Raw genomic sequence first — 11,218 nt, 5'->3', positions numbered from 1 at the left:
AGCGTAAATAGCAGTAAGAAAAAAGATAAAGTTATTAGAGGTTACCTGGACCACCGCATTTATGAGCTGACCCCCTTTGTTAACAACCGTCACCGAGACATCTCTAGCATTCCAAAGAATCATGATCCCTCCATTGAAGCCAACAGGGTCCAGGATGTCGTAGGAATCAAAAGGGAGTGTCTGCACAAGACAATTGCATTCTGACCAGCAACCCTGGTTTCCGAGAGGATGGCAATGTCGGGTATGTGAGCATTAATAAGGTAGGATATATGGGGTTTAAAGGAAGGTCTTGCAATCCCTCTGCGGTTCCAAAAGACAATCTTCATATTATTATGGACGGCGAAGGAGTCATGGGGCTCAGTTTGCGGATTTGGAAATCCCGCGGGGACGCACTTTTCTGTTGTCCCCTCGAAGGATGCATATATTGTCCTTGGGCCCATTGTTCGGAAATCCATCCAGTCGATCCAAATGTCCAACCGTTCCATCGGGATAATCGTGTGGAGTAAGATCACCCCATTTGACAAGCTCGCTATCTTGAGCTTCTTGTAGGATAAACTCAATGGATAAGTCTTTCTCAATCGAGGCAAGATGGGAGAGGGGTGGATTAGAAAGAAAAGGTCCTCTGGGAACACGAGAGGAGTGCGGTATAGATGTTCTCGATGAACCAGCCACTGGATGAGGCACCGGAGAACCAGAGGTAGTCCCTTGAAATCGCTGAGATCCGGAAGGTGAGAAGGTACTAGACGACGTTCGAGAGAAAACAGGTCCCAGCATTTTTAGATCTAGAAGCTCGGTTGGGGGAGGGGGGGGAGCGAGGGTACGCTAGAAGCCGGCAGATGGTTAACTCGAAAATTGGAGGCGAGTCGGGGTGAATATCTAACAGGTAAGTTATGGAGTTGAGGGGTATTTCTGGAAAGCTTAGGGGAGGGAGTGGGAAGCAGAACAGGGAAGTTACTTTTTGGTCGACGAGGATTAGGATGACATGGGGTGGGGGTAAGGGGGGGTTCTCTGGAAGAGGATGGTGTGACACCCCCACAGACCAAGGTACCTTACAAGGACCACCCTAGCATGAGAGACCATCACCATCTCGGTTGCCCGAGGTTAGTATATCAAAGTTACCAATCCAAAACATAATTATTAAAGTATAACTGATAAAAGTTTACATGTTCTAAAATCCAAAACCAAAATAAAGGTTACTAATGTTCAACAACTAAAACTGAATGATAAATCTCATGACAGCGGGAGCTAGACTCGAGTGATGACTCCCCATCTCGTCCCCATAGCTAGTAAACATCATCACCTATTACAATCTGCTCCCCATCCCCGAACGGATCACCACAGATTTTATAAAACAACAACGAGGTCAGTTACTGTATAATCAACATAAGACAAGTACAAAAGATAAACAGTTGATCATCATCCACCTCCGACTCCCAATCACAACATGTTACCGACTACACACTAAAGTGTGTAACCCTGCCAGTGGCGGACCGCAGCCATACCCACCTAAGCCCCCGCTCATCAACGAGCGATAACCCTATCCATTAATGTGCACATCGCCTCCTGTGGCGGGTTCTACAGAGGGCGAAACTAGGGCGTGAAGCCACTCCCGCAAGTGACTCCACTCAGCCGAGGACGCACCTCGCGAACATCACCATCAACCATCACAACTCTAACACCCAACTCCAATTCAACAATCAGCAGATAATCACAATATCAATCGTACAACAATCACAATACAATCTTAAATCAATTAATAGTAAACCGAGTAGGGAAACCCTACCTTATCACAACTGCAATGAGACAAACACGCAAGCTAGAAAGGCTCCTGTACGAATTCTCCACCTAACAACAATCATATAGTTCCAATTACCATATGCAAAAACCCATTTCCCCCAAATCACAAATTAGGCAAAACCCGAAAGATAAATCAATAGAACTTGTGAAATTAAAAGCATACCGACACAATCGACGCAACGAAAGATGAACTAAACTCACGAACGATCCACGCACTTTAGAGAAAGATTTGGAGAGGATTAGAGTTACGTTGTATTGCTTAGGTTTTGTAAAAGTGATTATAAACTGTAAAACGCGTCTTAAATAACACTAATCCTTTCTAAATGAAACCGCGAAATTAATACCCGTCAGACCGGATACTCGGTCGAGTATAGAGTATACTCGGCCGAGTATCCTCTATTCGGTCGAGTATTCCCATAGTCGGCCGAGTATTCCTGGGCAGTAGACTGTCCAGAAACACACGACACACTTACTCGGCCGAGTAAGCCATATTCGGCTGAGTAACAGACTTAGAAAACTGTGGTATTAGAGTCTTCCCTCCTTAAAAAGAACTTCGTCCCCGAAGTTCACACTATACACACAAAAAAAGACCAACAAGAGCCAAACAACTCCTACTACATAAAACAAAACACCTAACACAATTGACCAGATGACATAAACATAGGTAAACCAATTCAAAATATAACTAAACCAACTTAAACTAACTCAAAAACAAGCATACGACCATCTCCTACCCCACCTAAAAGACAACGGTTACGTCCCCGTAACCAAACATACCTGATCAAAAAGGTGGGGAAAGAGTTCTCTCATAGCCTCCTCGGGTTCCCATGTGGCCTCTTCCATATTATGATTAGACCAAAGCACCTTAAGTAAGATAGTCTCACCATTCCTTGTCTTGCGTACTTTGCGGTCTAAGATTTCTTTACGAACCTCTGCATAAGATAAAGACTCATCAAGCTCTATGTTCTCAACATCAAGCACATGTGATGGATCACTCACATACTTCCGGAGCTGTGAAACATGAAACACATTGTGGACTCGATCCAAAGCTGGGGGTAAAGCTAACCTGTAGGCTACCTCACCTACACCATCCAAGATCTCAAACGGACCGATAAACTTCTGGATTAACTTAATTTTCTTTCCAAACCTTATCACCCCTCGCATCGGTGACACTTTCAAAAGGACTTTGTAACCCACTGCGAACTCGATGTCCCTACGGTGCAAATCTACATAAGTATTTTGGCGATCCTGAGCTGCTTTCATCTTTTGACGAATCAGTCGAACTTGCTCAATCATATCTTACACCATCTGTGGTCCTAAAACCATTGCCTTTGCGCTGTCATCCCAACAAACTGGACTTCGGCACTTCCTGCCATATAAAGCGTCGAACAGTGCCATTCCTATACTGGTTTGATAGCTGTTGTTGTAAGAAAACTCAATCAAATCCAGCCTATCTTCCCAACTTCCACCGAACTCCATGGCACAAGCCCTCAACATGTCCTCCAAAGTCTTGATAGTCCTCTCAGTCTGACCATCTGTGGTAGGATGAAAAGTTGTACTCATCTTTAAGGTCGTACCTATCAAATCCTGCAACTCCTGCCAAAACCGTGATATAAACCTCGCATCTCAATCCGACACTATATCCTTAGGCACACCATGTAACCAAACCACATGCTTTCTGTAACCTAAAGCTAATTGTATCTTAGTCCCAGTATCCTTTATCGGAATGAAGTGAGCTGACTTTGTTAACCGATCGACGATCACCCAAATCATATTGTTACCCTGCTGTGTCCTTGGTAACCCCACGATAAAGTCCATAAAGATTGACTCCCACTTCCACTCAGGTACCTCAAGTGACTGAATCTTACCTTGTGGTCTTCGCTACTCACCCTTTACCCTCTGGCATGTCAGACACTTAGCCACGAACTCGGCCACATCCCTCTTCATGTTAGGCCACCAAAAAGTTTTCTTGAGGTCCTTATAAAGCTTGTCGCCTCCTGGGTGATTTGAATAAGGAGTGAAATGAGCCTCTGTAATGATTACTCTCCTCAAATCTGGATCATCAGGAACACACCATCTCTCATCAAAGCGAACACTCCCATCTGTGTGGATAGAAAACCTGGAAACCGCGCCACTCTCCACTCTTGACTTCCATTCTTGGATCTTTGGATCAAGCTCTTGTTTTCTCTTGATATCCTCATACAAATCTGGCTCGATCGTCAAATCCCTGAGGGTCCCCCCCTTTCCGAATCATATGGATCCCCATTCTGGACATCTCATCCCTCAGCTTCAGCAAAGACATAGTTGTACACAACAAATGAACACTCTTCCTACTCAAAGCGTCTGCAATAACATTAGCCTTACCCTCATGATAGATGACCTCCATGTCGTAGTCCCCAATCAACTCCATACATCGCCTCTGTTGCACATTAAGCTCTTTCTGAGTGTAGATGTATTTCAGACTTTTATGATCTGAAAACACCTTAAAGGTTGCCCCATAAAGACAGTGCCTCCAAATCTTAAGAGCAAAAACAACTGCACCCAGTTCCAAATCATGAGTAGGATAGTTCTCCTCATACGGCTTCAGCTGCCTCGACGCATAAGCTACAACCTTCCCATTCTGCATCAAAGCACATCCCAACCTATTCTTTGAAGCATCGGTGTATACTTCAAAGTTCTCACTTCCCTCAGGTAAGACTAGGATAGAAGCTGTGGTCAAACGCTCCTTTAAGGTCTGTAATGCCGTCTCACAACTCTCATCTCAGCGAAATCTGGTCTCTTTCCTCATCAAAGCTGTCATAGGTCTCGCGATTGTAGAAAAGTCTTTCACGAACCTCACACACCCTCTTTAGATATCACATGACCCAGAAAAGCCACTTCCTCTAGCTAAAACTCGTACTTGGATAGCTTGGCATATAGCTGATTAGCTCGCAAAGTCTGCAAAACAAACCTCAGATGCTTCTCATGCTCCTTCTTAGTCTTAGAGTAGACTAATATGTCATCAATGAAGATGACCACAAACTTGTCTAAGAACGGACTAAAAACCTGGTTCATAAGATCCATGAAAGCTACTGGTGCATTCGTCAAACCAAAAGGCATCACTACATATTCATAGTGACCATAACGAGACCGGAAGGCTGTCTTAGGAATATCCTCATCTGCTATCCTCAACTGGTGATAACCCGACCTCAAATCGATCTTAGAGAACACCCATGCGCCACTCAGCTGGTAAAAAAGATCATCAATTCTTGGCAAAGGATACCTATTCTTCACCGTGACACGATTCAGCTCTCTGTAGTCGATGCATAGCCTCATGCTCCCATCTTTCTTTTTCACAAACAACACTGGTGCTCCCCACGGTGACACACTAGGCCGGATATACCCCTTATCTAACAGATCATGTAGCTGTTTCTTTAACTATTCCAGTTCTTTAGGTGCCATATGGTACGATGCTTTGGATACAAGACCTCTCCCCAGTTTAAGCTCCACATTGAAGTCGATATCTCTCTTAGGTGGTAACCCTGGTATCTCATCTTAAAAAACATCACTAAACTCTCCAACCACATGTATATCAGATGTTGTTAGCTACTCCGCGCGCCGATCTCTCACTTGGCAAAGAAACAAGGGACACTTCTTCCTCAAACATGACTTTAAGGTCATTACAGCGATGAACTTACACTTTGGCTTCAGAACAAACCCCTTATAAGACACTCTGACACCCTTGGGACCCCTTAAAGACACTTTCTTTTGTTGGCAATCTATCTTCGCATCACACTTACCCAACCAATCCATCCCGACGATGACCTCAAACCCATCCATAGGAAACTCTAACAAGTTGACCGGTAAGTCTACCCCTCCAACCAACATGGACACATCTCTATACAACTTAACACAAGACACCGACTCCCCAGAAGGTATAAACACATCATCTTTTACAAGTTCATACTCCCCCAAACCCATAGACAAGGCATGACCTCTAGGCAGAAAAGAGTGGGTTGCCCATGAGTCAAACAAAACAAAAGACGGCGTATTATCAACAAGAAAGGTACCGGTAACTACATGAGCAATGTTCTCAGCTTCTTGTTTGCCCATCATAAAGAGCTTCCCGCTGCTTTTATGGCCTCCACCCTGGACCGAGGTGTTTGAAGTAGTCGGCTTAGCTGTCAAGTTCTGAGTCACACTGTTGTTCGGGCGCTGATAGGATCCTCCACTATTGCGGTTGAAGCCGCCATTGTTGTTGTTTTGCCCTCCACGGTTACCCCAAGACCCAAATGGCCTGTTGCTAGCAAAACTCTGGCTCGGAGCCTTAGAGAAACTCCCCTGGTAAGATCCTGAGAACCCTCCAACTCTGGCACTGGTACAGTCGTGCCTCTTGTGACCCACTCCACCACAGTTGAAGCTAGTAAGGTTGGAGTTATCACTAACACTCCGACCACCACCTCTTCCCTATGCTCGAGATCCCCTTGAAAACCCAGATCCTCCAGAAAAAGCCCTAGACTGCCCATAGTTGCTCTTCTTGTGGCCTAACTGATTGCCACTTTCACTCTCTGCTTTCCTCTTCTCAGTGGTGGTTCTCTCCTTAGCCTCCTTGGCCAAGTTTACCAATCTCTCAGCTTGCCCACCTCGCGAATATACCTCTTTCAGGTCGGTAATAACTCAATCTGGCAACCTGTTCATGATCTTGGGTGCCAACCCCTTCTCGAAACGAAGAGCCAAACCCTGCTGCCCCAGCTGCATGTCTTCTGCATAGCGTGACAACTCAAGGAACCGGTGATAGTACTCTGTAACAGTCATGTCATCAGACATGGTGAAAGAATCAAACTCGGATCTCAACTTGTGACGGATGTGCTCCAACACGAATTGCTCCCTCATGGCGCTCTTCAGACCTGCCCATGGTATAGCACCAAGCCCCTCATCCCTGTAGTATGCCCTTGAATCTTCCTTCACATTCTGCCATGAAACTACAGCCTCACCCCTCAGGTAGTACACCACCTACTCCACAGCAAACTCCGGCGGATACTTCACAACCTCGAGGAGACTCTCCATCTCGCGGTGCCAGTTATTAAGCAGCTTAGGTTCTCCGGTGCCCTCGTAAGTCGATGGGTTGAAGCGGGCAATGATGGTGCTCAGGTGGATTGCATCCACCGGTTTCTCAGTCCCCTTACCCACATTATTAAGAGCCTCTAGGAGTGCTTCCTGCTGCTCGATCATACGGGCTACCTCATCTGTGGTCATCTCAGATGCTTGGATATACGTTGTTGACCTCTTTGGCAGCATTTTGAGCTGATAAAAGCAAGAAAACGTAAGCACATAGCCTACGGCTCAAAATAAACATGACCCTCCGCCAAAGAAGTACTCGGCCGAGTATGGTGAGATACTCGGTCGAGTATGGACTACTCGGTCGAGTATTACATATACTCGGTCGAGTGTTACTCTCCAGTAGGCAACGTCAAAAACACATAAACCATACTTGGTCTAGTATGGATGATACTCGGTCGAGTATGCCTCACTCGGTCGAATACGCTCTATTACTCGGTCGAGTGATCACAACCGGTAGCTACTGCTACTTATACAACAAACAACACTCGGTCGAGCGCCTGGTTACTCGGGCGAGTATTCCCTACTCGGTCAAGTACCCGCCCTGCTCGGCCTAGTCATGCCAAAAACGAGCTATAAACTATCGCTATTATACGTAAACATGCTTTTCTATCAAGATAGATACATATGCACAACTACCCCTTTAAAAGCCACGTAGTAAACATTTAACATGCTCAACATATTTCATGCTCAAGATCTAAGATATACAAATTCGCAATTCACCTTTCATATACTACCATGTTCCAATTCTTTCATCATTTTATGCAACAATTTCATAAGATTCAAGTTACAAGTACTAAACACACACATGACTCAAACATACAACAGTTCCCAAGACTTCCCCACGTGACCGGCTTGAGATCATAAGGGCCTCAATACGACTTCGGGACGTCTCCCAAGTCTTTGCAGTAGCTCCAAACAACTCTACCCGGGTTCATTTTATTTAGACTCCCTATGTTCATTGGGTTCATTAGTTTTAGGTTCCAGAATCGTTGCTCTGATACCACTTTGTGACACCCCCACATACCAAGGTGCCTTACTAGGACCACCCTAGCAACACCATCTCGGTTGCCCGAGGTTAGTATATCAAAGTTACCAATCCAAAACATAATTATTAAAGTATAACTGATAAAAGTTCAAATGTTCCAAAATCTAAAACCAAAATAAAGGTTACTAATGTTCAACAACTAAAACTGAATGATAAATCTCATGACAACGAAAGCTAGACTCGAGTGATGACTCCCCATCTCGTCCCCATAGCTAGTAAACATCATCACCTGTCACAATCTGCTCACCATCCCCGAATGGATCACCACGGATTTTATAAAACAACAACGGGGTCAGTTACTGTATAATCAACATAAGACAAGTTTGAAAGATAAAAAGCTGATCATCATCCGCCTCCGACTCCCAATCACAATATCTAACCGACTACACACTAAAGTGTGTAGCCCTGCCAGTGAGGGACCGCAGCCGTACCCACCTAAGCCCCCGCTCATTAACGAGCGATAACCCTGTCTATTAATGTGCACATCCCCTACTATGGTGGGTTCCACAAAGGGCTAAACTAGGGCGTGAAGCCACTGTCGCAAGTAACTCCACTCAGCCGAGGACGCACCTCGCGAACATCACCATCAACCATCACAACTCCAACACCCAACTCCAATTCAACAATCAGGAGATAATCACAATATCAATCATACAACAATCACAATACAATCTTAAATCAATTAACAGTAAACCGAGTAGGGAAACCCTACCTTAGCACAACTGCAATGAGACAAACACGCAAGCTAGAAAGGCTCCTCTACGAATTCTCTACCTAATAACAATCACATAATTCCAATTACCATATGCAAAAACCCCTTTCCCCCAAATCACAAATTAGGCAAAACCCTAAAGATAAATCAATAGAACTTATGAAATTAAAAGCTTACCGACACAATCGACACAACGAAAGATGAACTAAACTCACGAACGATCCGCGCACTTGAGAGAGAGAGAGAGAGAGAGAGAGAGAGAGAGAGAGAGAGAGATTTGGAGAGGATTAGAGTTACGTTGTATTGCTTAGGTTTTATAAAAGTGATTAGAAACTGTAAAACGCGTCTTAAATAACTTTAATCCTTTCTAAATCAAACCGCGGAATTAATACCTGTCAGACCAGATACTCAGTCGAGTATAGAGTATACACGGCCGAGTATCCTCTACTCGGTCGCGTATTCCCATACTCGGCCGAGTATTCCTGGGCTGTAGACTGTCCAGAAACACACGACACACTTACTCGGCCTAGTAAGCCATATTCAGCCGAGTAACAGACTTAGAAAACCGTGGTATTACAGATGTGGGTTGGAGGTCGGGTGGATGGGATGAAGAGACGAGACGGGGTTGGTGGTGGTTGGTTCATAGTTTTTTGATGGTGGTGGGGACTGGGTGAGTATAATTTTGGATATCTGCTTGGATTTTCCAAAGTAGATAATGGGAGGGAGGGTGAAGAGGGGAAAATGAGGGAGTATTGTTACAGTTTTTGGAGAGATTTGAAAAAATATTACTAAGATTATTATTGATACTGCAGAGGGTTTTATTATTATTATAAATGTTGAGGTCATCAAAAGGTGGCAGTGGGTGGGCCAGAGATAGGGAGAGGGGGATAGAGATAAAGTTGTTGTAGACAAAGGTGTTAGAGATATGCTTATGTCCAAGGGAAAGAGGACAGGCAAAAGGGGGTGTGGACCGAGGAAAGCGGTCAAAGGGATTGACAAGAGCTACAGAAGGAATTTTCTCTTTAGAGGGTCCAGGGGTTGACCCTTTAAAATTATTCTTAAAAGGAACAAAAGTCCAAGTACCTTTCGGGGGTAGGGATGCATTGCTGGTATTGGTTAAGGTAGAGGCAACCGGATCAGCAACTAAGTGTATTTTGTGGCTCGCTTCTTACTCTTTTGCTGAAGGCTTATTAACGCCTTTGTCGGAGCATTTTCCATAGCAAAAGGATTTGCAAATTGGGCAAAAGATTTGCTTGTCAGTAATCTTAATTTCCTGGTACAAGGAACCAATCCAAACGTTTGATGGAGGCGGAACGGTTTGGTCGAGGTGAACTGAAATTCTAGCAAACCTGGCGTTCCTATTCTTCATTCTGTTACCATCATGTTTGATGAAACCCCCGATTTTATCACCAAATGCTCGAAGGATGTCAATCCGATGGTATTCAATAGGAAGTTCTGGCAGAATAACCCAGGTAGGGACGGTGGATATGACAGTACGGGAAGGGCGGAAATCAGGGACCCAATCTTGAACATTGAGGTAATGGCCATGGATGAACCACAGTCCATTAGACTTAATTGATTGCAAATCAGCATGATTATCTAATTTACAAGAGTAAAAACCCATGCCCAGGCCAATTAAGGTAATGGCACCAGTAATTTTCCATAAAATCCGGAGAGTAGAGACGAGGTGACCGGATTCTAGGGATTTGCCCATAATTTTAATGATGAGCGAATTTTTCCAAGGGGAATGGATGGAATGGAGGATCTCGGGTGGTAGGTGGATTTTTAAATCGTCGACGGGTGAGTTAGCCAGAGTGGGTTGATTGGGTGAGAGGGGAGGGGGCTGGGAGGGGAGGGGGCTGGGAGGTTCGGGAATTATTTGGATGGATGAGGGAGGAGGTTAAGGCTGATTTGTATGAAGATGGTATGATTTTTTTTGGCGGGATGACGGAAGTGGTGGTGGTGGTGGTGGTGGTAGTGGTAGATGTGGTGGCAGAGGGGATGACGCGTGGGTGGCTGATCGGAAGAGACAAAGACATTGTGTAGACACTCGGTGATGTTCGGCGGGTTGGATTGACACGGGGATGAAAAGGGAGGAGGGGGGGCAAGCAGTGGTCCAAGCCAGGTGGGGATTTGAGGGGGGGTGGTTTTTGTTTTGATGGGGTACACTCATTCTCACTTTATCTCTCTATCTCTCTTACATCTCTCTCTTTAAATTTGTGTTTGTATTTGTACACTCACTCTCACTTTATCTCTCTATTTCCAGGGAGTTGATATTACCATTGCACCACCACTTCTAATGCTTCCCCGTATTATAATATTATAGAAAGGTTATAATAAATCTACACGACCGATATAATAATGAGTCATGTTAATTAATTTATAACGACCGGTTAGTAAACAAGGTTCGGTTATCCAAAGGCGAGGCTAATTTGTGTTACTATCTCCTATTTTAAGGTAGTAAAATCCAGAGTATTACAGTCCCGAAAGTGGCCATGGTTTAATTGATGTATGTGCTGACGGTATCAAAATTTGTAGGTGAACCGGTAATTAATTGAAGGTAA

The 11,218-nt window shown here is 44.6% G+C and overlaps 1 protein-coding gene across 1 annotated transcript; it reads right to left on the bottom strand.

Moving 5' to 3' along the window:
• Positions 1 to 9,822: 9,822 nt before the first annotated feature.
• Positions 9,823 to 10,368, bottom strand: LOC141629687 (uncharacterized). Its single transcript, XM_074442658.1, has one exon. The coding sequence runs from the start codon at positions 10,366 to 10,368 to the stop codon at positions 9,823 to 9,825; it is 546 nt and encodes a 181-aa protein (XP_074298759.1).
• Positions 10,369 to 11,218: the final 850 nt, after the last annotated feature.

This window comes from Silene latifolia, chromosome Y (assembly GCF_048544455.1).
Source record: "Silene latifolia isolate original U9 population chromosome Y, ASM4854445v1, whole genome shotgun sequence".
Lineage (NCBI taxonomy): Eukaryota > Viridiplantae > Streptophyta > Magnoliopsida > Caryophyllales > Caryophyllaceae > Silene > Silene latifolia.
This window is presented reverse-complemented; position numbering and strand designations above follow the sequence as displayed.

Coding starts and splice junctions, on each gene's coding strand:
- LOC141629687 (XM_074442658.1), bottom strand. CDS start 10,368: ATGGGCAAATCCCTAGAATCCGGTCACCTCGTCTCTACTCTCCGGATT.